The sequence below is a fragment of the Peromyscus eremicus genome, chromosome 8a (assembly GCF_949786415.1).
Source record: "Peromyscus eremicus chromosome 8a, PerEre_H2_v1, whole genome shotgun sequence".
Classification (NCBI taxonomy): domain Eukaryota; kingdom Metazoa; phylum Chordata; class Mammalia; order Rodentia; family Cricetidae; genus Peromyscus; species Peromyscus eremicus.
Genome location: NC_081423.1, coordinates 1,073,574 through 1,085,576, shown reverse-complemented (window position 1 = coordinate 1,085,576; position 12,003 = coordinate 1,073,574). Strand labels below are relative to the sequence as shown.

At 43.9% G+C, this 12,003-nt stretch overlaps 2 protein-coding genes across 2 annotated transcripts in view; both read left to right on the top strand.

The window, feature by feature from the left end:
- The first annotated feature begins 3,033 nt into the window (after nt 1–3,033).
- On the top strand, nt 3,034–9,454 carry LOC131916597 (periphilin-1-like). Its single transcript, XM_059269960.1, has 2 exons — nt 3,034–3,161; nt 8,073–9,454. Exon 2 carries the CDS (start codon nt 8,278–8,280, stop codon nt 9,205–9,207), a length of 930 nt encoding a protein of 309 aa, XP_059125943.1. The 5' UTR covers nt 3,034–3,161; nt 8,073–8,277; the 3' UTR covers nt 9,208–9,454.
- The window catches only part of Bfar (bifunctional apoptosis regulator), a 35,156-nt gene continuing 26,191 nt past the window's right edge, over nt 3,039–12,003 (top strand). Inside the window, exon 1 of the mRNA XM_059269959.1 lies at nt 3,039–3,161. The gene's annotated coding sequence lies outside the window, so the exon portion shown is untranslated. The remainder of the gene's footprint in view (nt 3,162–12,003) is intronic.

Below are 12,003 nucleotides of genomic sequence, written 5' to 3'. Positions count from 1 at the left end.
CTTACTCCATGGCTTGCTGTGTAGCTGGGTGTCTGGCCCCTGGAGTCCTCCTCTTTCTTTGGCTGATTCCTCCTTGCACTCCTCCATCTCTTTTCTTCCTAAAATTGCTGAGTGTGGTCAGGTGGTAGTGGTTCACTCCTTTAATTCCAGCACTCGGAAGGCAGAGGCAGGTGGATCTCTGTGAATTTGAGGCCAGCCTGATCTACAGAGTGAGTTCTGGGATAGTCAGGACTACACAGAGAGACCCTGTGTCAAAAACCCACACCCAAAAAAAAAAAAAAAAAAGAAAGAAAAAAAGAAAAGAAAAAAGATGAGTGTGGTAGGACACACTGAAAGGACTCTGGCTGGCTTGAGCATGGTGAGCATGGCTCTGGCAGACCTTGCCAGTCTCTCCCATTCCTTCTTCTTCTTCTTCTTTTTTTTTTTTTTTTTTTTTTTGGTTTTTTCCCCCCGGAATTCACTTTGTAGCCCAGGCTGGCCCAAAACTCACAGAGATCTGCCTGCGTCTGCCTCCTGAATGCTGGGATTAAAGGCGTGCACCACCACCGCCCGGCCCATTCCCTCTTATTTGCTAATCATTAGATTATATTCCTATAGTTAGCCACCAAGGTCTATTCCCTTATTTGTTCACTTCCTCCTCCTGTGGCTGATACCAAGTTCCAGCCACAAAGTATTAAAGTCTAGCGATTGAAAGCCCCCTTTGGTTTTCCTAATTAACATGCCCAAACAAAATACATCACCACATCCTAGCCCATTCTAACACACATCTCCCCTTTTTCTCTTCTTAAAAATCACACCTGCAAAGTCAATTTGCTGCTATTTTTCTGCCTGAGTCAGAAAGTAGCCACTTAACTTTTCTTCCACTATTGGTGAAGGATCTCTCTGTGAAAATAGTATTTTGGGTGTGGTTTGTGCCTAATCCAGGGCCTGGGAGGGAACCCCCATTCTGGAAGGGGTCTCCTCCACACACCTGTACTTAAAACATTTGGGGGGGTAGATTTGAGGGGATCTCAAATTCATGACTAACCTGGGATACAAAGGTTGTGTCTCAAAAAGGAAAAAAAAATTAAAATGGTAAATTCTGTTATGTATCTCCTATCACAATGAAGAAAAAAGTTTATACTTTTGACAGATTATTCTCTAGAAAGTAAATTCACACTTCCTTGCACTAGCAGAGATCATTTTTACTCTTATTTATTCATTTAGAGATGACTGATCTCAAATACACTCCAAAAGGGATAGCCTTGAACTTCTGACCTTCTTGCCTATTCTCTGCCTAGTTGCTGGGATTACAGGTGTTTTACCATGCCCAGTTAGGTTATATGCTACACAAGTATGTCAGGCAAGCACTATACCTGGGCTTGATCCCCAGCCCCATGTCCAACAACTTAAAGATGTTAAACCTGAGAATCTTCTAGGAGAAAAGACCAAATCCACGATTGTCCAATTAAAGCAGTCTATACTTTGGGGTGCACCAGGGACTGGCCATCCTGCTGTCTCACCCTAAATTGAGATTTGAGAGAGCAGCCCTTTTATAGGAAAGATAAGGTGCTCACCAGGGTGAGAGAATTAACTGTTACATATTTTGTTTTTTGTTTTTTTCTGAGACAGGGTTTCTCTGTGTTGTTTTGGTGCAGGGATGGGCCTGCCTCTGCCAAGTGCTGGGAGTAAAGGTGTGTGCCACCAACGCCACCAACGCCACCAACGCCACCAACGCCCGGCTGCTGTTACACATTGTTAGAGAGCAACAAAGAAAAGGAGGAGGGAACAAGGGTAATGGAGTTCACCCGTGAATAGAGTTGCAATGGGAGTGAAGGGGGTTGCAGACAGTTTACATAAGAAACAGTAATTTATTCTACAAATAGAAATTTTAACTTTCAAGGACTTAACACATGACAAACAGGAACTTATGCCCCGCCCCCCGCCTCCCCCCCACAAAGTTACTCAGGGCTATCCTGGAACTCACTTTGTAGACCAGGCTGGCCTTGAACTCAGCCTGCCTCTGCCTCCCAAGTGCTGGAACTAAAGGCATGCGCCACTCTAGCTGGCTAAACAGAAACTTAATTACGAATAGGAACATTGACCAGCAGTGATGGTGCACACCTTTAGTCTTGTCACTCAGGAGGCAGAGGCAGGCAGTGCATTTGAGGCCTGCCTAGTCTACAGAGCTACTTCCAGGCCAGCCAAAGCTGTTACAGAGAAATTCTGTCTCAAAAAATTATTTTAAAAAAAGAAGGAGCCGGGCGGTGGTGGCGCACGCCTTTAATCCCAGCACTCGGGAGGCAGAGCCAGGCGGATCTCTGTGAGTTCGAGGCCAGCCTGGACTACCAAGTGAGTTCCAGGAAAGGCGCAAAGCTACACAGAGAAACCCTGTCTCGAAAAACCAAAAAAAAAAAAAAAAAAAAAAAAAAAAAAAAGAAGGAAGGAGAGAAAGAGAGAGAGAGAGAGAGAGAGAGAGAAACAACCCTGAACTTGCAAGGACTTAACATAGGACAAAGAGGAACTGATTCATTAACTGTCTAACTGCAAACAGAACCCTTAACCTGCAAAGTATATTTTCCGTTTTGGCCTCCCATTAACTTGTAAGGTATATTGTTCCTGGTTTGGTCTCATGATGTCTAATCTAATCGACCGAATACACAGCACCGTAAGTTCTCAACAGATCCAGACCGAGGTGGGTAGCTGCGGGGTAAACGTGATAAAGTCCTTTTATTCCAAATCCCGACTCTATAAATGAAATTTTAAGCAGTGTCTCTGTGGTTTTCTGCATGAGCATGAAAGTAAGATTTATTGTGGTGCATACGGGGCAGTAAGAGAGAATTATTTTAGTGTCTGACCAAAGCTAGCTCATCTAAACACAGGAATAAGCTCCAGGAGGCACACTTAGTGGAAAAACACCTCCCCACCCTCGGGCTGTGACTGCGGTGCTCCAACCAGACGAAAAGTGGGCGGGCCGCAGTAGTGCGCATGCGGCGCACCATTCCCTGGAGCGGCCGCTCTAGGCAGTGGGGAGGTCGTCTGGGGTTGCGTCTGCGCCTCCCTCTATGGTCTAGGGACAGCGCATGGTCAGCCCGCAGACCTGGGTTATTTCCGGAAGCGAAGCCGGCTGCTTTCCCTCTGCTTCCGCAGGGCTCGGAGTGGGTCCCGGGACTAGTGGCGAGGTGAGCACCGTGGGGATGGTAACGGGACAGCAAGCGCTTGGCTCGAGATGGAACGAACCCGCTCCCCGAGCCGCACCGGCAGGGTGAGCCCAGGCTCGCGGGCCTTCCCTCACCCGGGCCTGGACGCTGCAAGCGTCCCTGCCGGCCTTTTGCCCGCGTCGGGGTCTGGGTCCGAGCCATTCGCTCCCGGGGGTGGCAGACAAGGGGGTCTTGATTCCACACACCTGCGGCTTAGGGGTGCCCGCCACGCCCGCTAGATCCGAAGCCTTCCTGTCCCAAGGCAGACAGTTCATAATGAGAACGCAGAAAAGGGAACATCGAACTCCAAAGTCACACTGGGTTGACCTAGAGCTTCGCTCTTCTCATTGCTGTTCTCACGACTCAGAAATGTTGTAGAAAGGGTGCGTGTGTGTTTGAAAGAGATGATTTTTGTTTGTTTGTTTGTTTGTTTGTTTTTCGAGACAAGGTCTCTCTGTGGGAAGTCCTGGCTGTCCTGAAACTCTCTCTGTAGACCAGGCTGGCCTCGAACTCACAGAGATCCACCTGCCTCTGCTTCTCGAGTGCTGGGATTAAAGGCGTGCACCACCACCGCCCGGCTGAGACAATGCATCTAACTGGGGATCTCTAGTTGGGTAAGGGGCGAACCCCTAACTTTGGTAGAAAAGAGAAAGTAAGTGAAAGCCTTATTATGCCCGCAGCTGTCGCCGATGGGTCGTCCCTGCGGAAGCCCATTGGTTCGTTGTCCTTGGGGTGGCCCCAACTTCACACCAGAGAGGCCAATACGAAGTTTTCCTCTGTCTTTAGACACACCCCACACCCAGTACGGACTGCACGTGCCTTAATGCAGTTTTGTTTGTTCTTGTTACTGCTATATTGTAAACAGCCTGGATGTGTCCTGACCCAAGTGCTTCGTATGTGCCTGGGTTTATCTTCCACAAATACTCTTGGGCTGTTTAGACCCCCTTCCCCTCTTTTTTTCCCTCCAGCATTCAGATGTATGCTAACAACCACTAGCCACCATTCAGTAAAATTGGGCTTTTAGTAATCTCATTAATATCAACCACTCATCCAGCAAACTTTTTACCTAGCTGTGGACACAGTTTGGCATCTATTTCCAACAATCCTCTAACGTTGATACTAGTGTAGACTGGTAAATGGGAAATGATGAGGCTCAAGGAGAACAAAGGTGACCAGGTTGGGGGCCTAGATTAGCCTCACTCTGAAGACTTATTTTGGTTTGTTTCTTTTAGGGTGGGTGGGGTGGGGTGGCTGTTTTGGGGGTTTGGTTTTTGTTTTTGTTTTGAGACAGGGTTTCTGTATGTAGTCCTGGTTGCCCAGGAACTCAGATCAGGCTGGCCTTGAACTCAGGGAAATCCATCAGAGGCAGGGATTTAAATCCCTTCGGATTGCAGGGATTAAAAGCACATGCCATCATGCCTGGCTTGTTTTTGACATAGGGTCCTTGTAGTCTAGGCTGGCCAAAAATAACTCTTGGACTTTGATTTTCCTGGCTTTCTGAATCTGGTAACAGGAAATACAGAAGGGAAAATGAAACTCTAAATTGACACTGGTGATAGAATTTCCCTCTTTTGATTCCCAATCTCATGACTTAGAAATCTGGATTTAGGCAAATGGCAGTTTTCCCTGAGTGCTGAGATAAGTGTGTGCCACCATGCCCAGTTTATACACAGCTAATGATAGAACCTAGTAAGCAAGCAAGCAGTCTGCCAAATAGTCCAGGAGATTAGGTGACACAGAGAAGCCTTACACAGCTGCATAGAGACAGGATCTGTTCACTTGGAGTGGATTAATCATCAAAGACATTTGGATCTTCTTAGTGGATACTTTTGACTTAGAAATCTTAACTGGGAGTGTAATGATCCACGTAAGATAGTTATTGATAGCCATGTTGATTAAGTCAATTAAAAATTTTAAGTTCTTTTTAAATGATGACGATACCAAGAGTGGGTTTGTGCCTCTGAAAACTGTCTTGGTGTCAAAGCTCAGGGATAGAGGTTTTTAAAGGCAAAAACCACAAAGACCATAATTTGCATCAAAGGCCAGAGTAACCTTAAATGTTCATTCCTGGCAGAGCATAGTAATTATTTTAGATATAACCTCAAAAGTGTTGCCAAGGCAGATGTGACCACTAGGGAAAGGGAACAGAGGGCTGAGAACAAACAAAATACAGTCAAGACAGGATGGTGTACCTTAGTCATTTCAGGAGTATATGAAAAAATAAAGCACTCAAGGAGCAGAAGTTTATAAGTGGGACTACATTGTGCTCTGTGAACAGAAGCTTAATAATAGAAGTAAAATTGTCACGTGTGCTAGGAACTATTCTGAGTGGTCTTGTAATAGCCCCTTAGGCTGTATTGTTATTAGCTCCATTTTACAGGTAAGGTAAAGAAAGGTAAATGATTTGCCTGAGATCATGCAGCTAATGGTTGAGCTAAGATTTAACGTACTCATTCTGTCTCTAGTGTTCCTGTTGTAAGTAAAAATATTAGTTCGCCGGGCGGTGGTGGCGCACGCCTTTAATCCCAGCACTCGGGAGGCAGAGCCAGGCGGATCTCTGTGAGTTCGAGGCCAGCCTGGGCTACCAAGTGAGTTCCAGGAAAGGCGCAAAGCTACACAGAGAAACCCTGTCTCGAAAAACCAAAAAAAAAAAAAAAAAAAAAAAAAAAAAAAAAAAAAAAAAAAAAAAATATTAGTTCGACAGCCAGACTTGGTGGTTTAACAAGCCAAGGCCTGGTGACACAGACTTTAATCCTAGCTGCTTGGTAGACTGAGGCAGTAAGATTGCAGGTTCAAAGCCTTAGTTATGTGGATTAGGGCTGAAGGCCACTGCCTCTGTAGTAGAGTGTCTGTTTAGAGTCTATAAGATTCTGGTTTCAGGTTCTAGCACTAGAAAAGTTAGTTTACTGTACGGTCATGCAGATTCTTAATATCTCCCATCTGGGTTTTAATTTTTTTTGTAGTAGGGAATGTTTTGTTTTGAGACAGTTTTATGTATCACTGGCTTGGCTTGAACTAAGGATGACCTTGAATGCCTTGTTCTCCTGCCTTCAACACTCAATTTGCTGGTGTTATAGGCTTGTGACATCAGATCCAGGTTAGTGGGGAAAGTTTTGAGCAAAGGAGGAATTTGATGGAAATTTTGCTCTAAGAAGATAATTCAATCATTGAAAAAGAGAGATTCACGAAAAGAATAGGAAGTGGTATTTAAGTTTCACTTCAGCTATATGTAGTCTAAGACATATTTAGGCATTTGCATGTAGATTACATGTAGTCCTAAACTTCCAGGCTCATGATAGCAATCTTGTGAAGCACTTGTTTCAAATACATAGGTCCAGATCCATGGATTGCATATCTACAAATTCAATAGCAGGTAAGGAAAAGAATTTTTAAGTTAACTTTTGGGATGGAGAATATAGTGTATCTAGCATGTACAATGGTCCTGAGTTCAATCCCTGTCCCTGCCAGAAAAATCCAGAAAGTTCCAAATTACAAAATTTGAACTTGCCACATGCTAAGCACTACACTGAATCCAGAGGAATGAAGCTCTATCAAGGCATGTACATCCTGAGATAGCTTCCTGCCATTTCACGGATCCTCAGTCTCTGCAGCACTATGGGGCATTGTTTACCTGGCATTTTGCTCTTGTGTACTTTGTAGTCAGGCCTACTGTGGTTTCTCGTGTACTGGACTCGTGTAAGAGATGACTAAGAGAGACAGGCAGTGGTGGTGCATGCCTTTAATCCCAGTGCTCAGGAGGCAGAGGCAGGTGAATCTACAGAGCAAGTTCCAGTACAGCAAAGGCTACAGAAAAACACTGTCTTGAAAAAACAGCAACAACAAAGAACTAAGAAATATAGAATACAGTGCATAGGCCACATGTAAACACTGTCCTTGCCCAAAAGGATTTGCAGACTCAGGTTCTGGTACCTCTGGGAAGTCCTGGAGCAGATACCAAAGGAGGACTATGTACTCCTGCCTTGTTCTCAGACATCTAGTTCAAGTTCACCAAGTTTCCCATGGGATTCTGATGAAGGTATTAAGAGCTACACTGATAGTCAGATATCTGTTGCTTCAATTTTCATCTGCAAATATCTAGAGCCCCATTTTATAGCTGTTCTGTGATATAATAGGCTTGACTGTGGTTATTTCTGGAATTTCTGGAATTCAGGGAGCCTAGGATTTGGAGAGACAAAAAAAAATGGCTGGAATATTATGTGCAAAGTATAGGAATGAGGTCAACAAGTGCATTTTACTCTTTAAGAGGTAGATGGGACTTATAAGAAGGCTGTTGTATCGAGGAGCAGGCTACAGAACCAGGACTCTCCTGCAATTCTGCCCTTGCCAGGGTCAAGAGTGAAGATGGAATGGGTTTGACATAAAGGAAAGAGGAAAGTCTTGAATCATAGGTTGGTTGTGGGTTTTTTTTGGTTTTGGGGTTTGTTTGTTTGTGGGTTTTTTTGGTTTTTTTTTTCAAAGACAGAATTTCTTTGTATAACACCCCTGGCTGTCCTAGAACATAGTTTGTAGACCAGGCTGGCCTTGAACTCACAGAGATCCTCCGGCCTCTATCTCCTGAGTGCTGGAATTAAAGATGTGTACCACTACACCCAGCTAAATGTTGTTGCTATAACCAGCACAGTATTAGGCACTTTGGGAGACTGCTGGTGGAGAACAGGCCTATTTCTGATAGAGATCTCAGTAAACTGGGGAGAGTTGGGTTTACAGATTGATTTGACTTGAAGTATTGTTATAGACAGGTGCCTTTTGGCACCTTTTTAAAAATTTTTATACATCTATAAGGTGTGCACTGACCTTTCAGAGGTTGTAAGAAGCCTATTGTTCCTACAAAAAATAATGCAAGGCAGTTTATACTTGACTTTTACTCACCAGCACATACCAACCAGACCTCTAACTACTCCTGTGGCAGCCTGCGTGTCAGCATCCTGGAACCTCAAGCCATCAATCCACACTGAAGCCCATATCTTCTAGAGTCCAGCCTATCTAGGGTGCAGGTGAATTTTGAGGCCTATGTCTCAGTGCCCATCAAAGGACTGTTAGGACTGCGTTGGTGAACTTGTGACCAGCCCAACCATCCATGCTTCACATCCCTGTTATCCTTGGTCACCGTCCAAGATCACTGTACAGAAGAGATGAGATATGGTCTAACAGACCATATGACAAAGTACTTCCTCAGAATGCCCACAGCGATGAATCTGGCCTTAGGAGAACAGGAGGTGATCTTTCTGCAAGCCAACAGCGTGAGTGCAGGGACATGAAAGATGATTTTAAAAGAAAATGTTCCTCCTCTTCCCATTATTCGAGACAGTGGTCTCCCTATAAAGGGGCTTCTTCTTGTTTTTTCAGAAAATCAAGTATAGGTCAAAAAGACTCCCCACACAGCAGATCTGGATCTAGTGGAGGGCAGTCTCCAAAAGGAAGTGAACAGTATTCTTCCCATTGGTCACAGCTTAGGACGTCCACGCATGCTAATGCCTCCTACAGATGGCACAGAGAAGAAAAGCCAGAAGGAGGTCAAAAGAGACCTGGCCAGTCTTTGAAAACATCAAGAGACACACACCCATTAAGTTCTTCACCAGAAATTTTAGACAAACTCAACTTGGATGAAAATGGACTTCCTGAAGCTAACAGCAGGCAGGCTGTAGAAAATCCAAAGATGGCAGATGAAAGTGACTTACCTAAAATTTCTGAGTTTGAAGTTGGATTCACAGAACCATTACTTATGATCCAGCCACAGGAACCTGAGTCAAACAGAACAGAAGGCACAGAATTAGTCAGTGACCAACTAACTGATCGCCTTAAAGCAATAGCATCAAAAACCAAGGAAATTGAACAAGCATACCACCAAGACTGTGAAACCTTTGGGATGGTGGTGAAAATGCTGGTGGAAAAAGATCCTTCCTTAGAAAAGTCCATTCAGTTTGCATTTAGGCAGAATTTACATGAAATAAGTGAGCGGTGTGTGGAAGAGCTCAGACAGTTCATTGCAGAGTATGATGCTTCCTAAGAATTGGAGCTCTAGCAGAAAAGTGTTCCTTGATTGTTATTCCAGAACTGCATAAATATTTCAAATGTGGAATTTTTGTGATGAGAAATACTTCAGTGTCAAGTAAAATCTAAAATGGTCAGCTTAAAATAATCTATTCAGAGCTCTGTTCCACTTACAGAGCCTTCTAATTCATATACATGCCGATTTCGGTGTGTGTTTTAGCCTGCTGGGAGCAGCTTTCTGCTCTTACTCATGTTCTGTAGTCCAAGGACAAGAATGTGTGGCCCAAGTATACTTTATAGTTAGAGATTGAACTTCATAGTAAATGATAGCATGTAAAAATGTTAGCATTTTGTGATTTTTATTGGCCTTTTCTTAGGCTTTGTTACTTGTATTAAAATGATCCTTCATTAAAGTATATTATTTTAATAAACTGGTACTTTGGTATCTTAAGAAAATAAAAAGTATAGGAATGGGCTAAATCATCAAAGGACATGTGAGCTTGTAATATGAATTGAGTTGATGTATGTATCTGTGTGGTACTAGGGATTAAACTCAGAATTTTGGGATTCTAGGTACCTGATCTTCCACTAAGCTTTAATCCTAGGATCAAAGTGGATGTTTAAAACCAGCTATTAGGGCATGTTACTTGGTAACCTCTGTAAGCTTTTTGGTTTGGGGTTTTTGTGGTTATTATTATTATTATTATTATTATTTTTTTTTTTTTTTTTCCGAGATAGGGTTTCTTTGTGTACCTGCCTTGACTGTCTTGGAACTCATTCTGTAGACCAGGCTAACCTCAATCTCAGAGATTCTCCCTGCCTCCCTGTGCTGGGATTAAAGGTGTGCTGCTGCCGCCGCCGCCGCCATGCTAGGCATTGTTGTTGTTGTTGTTGTTGTTGGTGGTGGTGGTGGTGGTGGTGGGATGTGTGTGTGTGTGTGTGTGTGTGTGTGTGTGTGTGTGTGTGTGTGTGTATGGAGGTCAGAGGTCAACCTCAGGTGCCATTCTTTAAGGTTTTTTTTGGTTTTGGTTTTTTGAGATAGTTTCTCTGTGTAGCTTTGGAGCCTGTCCTGGAACTCACTTTGTAGACCAGGCTGGCCTTAAACTCACAGAGATCCGCCTGGCTCTGCCTCCCGAGTGCTGGGATTAAAGGCATGTGCCATCACTGCCTGGCTGCCATTCTTTAAGTTTTATCCATCTTCACTTGGCCTGGAACTAATTGATTAGTTTGTGGAATCCGCTTGTCTCCGCCTCCCCAGCTTTGGAATTTTAAATAGGCTCCACTTTATTTATTTTTTTTTAAATTTTAAATGAGTTCTAAGAGCGCAAATTTAGGTTCTCAGGCTTATGCAGCAAGCATTTAGCAACTGAGCTATTTCCTTCGCCCCTTCTTTCTTTGTTTTGTTGCTGCTGCGGTATTGTTATTTGTTGTTGTCTGTTTCTTACTCTTTTTGGGGGGGGGCCTGCCACCCAGCTCTCAAATAAATCATACACAGAGGCTTATTATTACTTATGAATGCCTAGCCTTTGCTTGGCTTAGTTTCTTTTTTGTTTTTTTTTTTTTTGAGACAGGGTTTCTCTTTGTAGCTTTGGAGCCTGTCCTGGAACTCACTCTGTAGCCCAGGCTAGCCTTGAACTCACAGAGATCTGCCTGCCTCTGCCTCCCGAGTGCTGGGATTAAAGGCCACCACTGCCCGGCACTTGGCTTAGTTTCTTGCCAGCTTTTCGTAACTTGTTTCTGTCTACCTTTTGCCTCTGGGCTTTCCCTTTCTCTTACTTCTGTGTCTTACTCTTACTCCATGGCTTGCTGTATAGCCGGGTGTCCTCCTTTTCTGGCTTCTAGATCTTAGATCTCTCCTCCCAGTTTTCTCCTATTTATCCTCTCTGCCTGCCAGCCCCGCCTATCTTTTCTCCTGCTTTGCTATTGGCCAGTTCTTTATTAGACCATCAGGTGTTTTACACAGCCACAGTAACACAGCTCCACAAAGTTAAACAAATGCAACATCAACAAAAGTAACACACCTTAAAATGATATTCTACCACAGTTATTGGAGGTATTTGGGGCTTAGGGATTGAGATAGAGTCTTACTATGTAATTCTGTGTGAGCTAGAACTCATTATGCTGGCCTCAAATTTGGATTCACTTCCCTTTGCCTCCTTAGTGCTAGGATTAAAGGCATGAACCACCAGGCTTGGCATAAGCATTCTTAAACCTAGATTAATTGGTTTCTTACTTGATGAACTCATTAAAATTTATTGCACTAAATAGGTCATGGTGGCAGGGCCTGTAATCCACCACTTGGAAGGCTGAGATAAGAGGGTTGCTGTCACTCCAAGGTCAGCTTGGGCTATAGAGTGAGACCCTGTCTCAAAGAGCTTGTTCTCTCTGCCTCCTGTATGACATGAAGCAAACTACTTTAATCTTCAACATAACCCTTACATGATTGATGTTCTCCCTCACTGTTCATGGACCCAGAAGCAATGGAATCAATTGACCATAGATTGAATTTGTGCCACTCCTCTGCCAGTTTTACCACCATCTCCTTGCCTTCATACCCATACCCTGAAGGCACAGCCACAAGATGAAGTAACCGCCAACCATGATGGTCTCAGAACTGGCAACAAGATGGCAGGTGGAATGCCTCTATAACAACAAATAGTGGACAAAGCCTCAGATGCTTGAGGAAAGGGAGCTTCAGTCAATGAGCATACACATGCCTAAAGCAAACACCACTGAAGTACTGAGGATAGCTCCAGTTTTCATTTTGGGAAGGTGGGGGCAGGCTTAAATGATCTCAATCTGTAAACAAGGC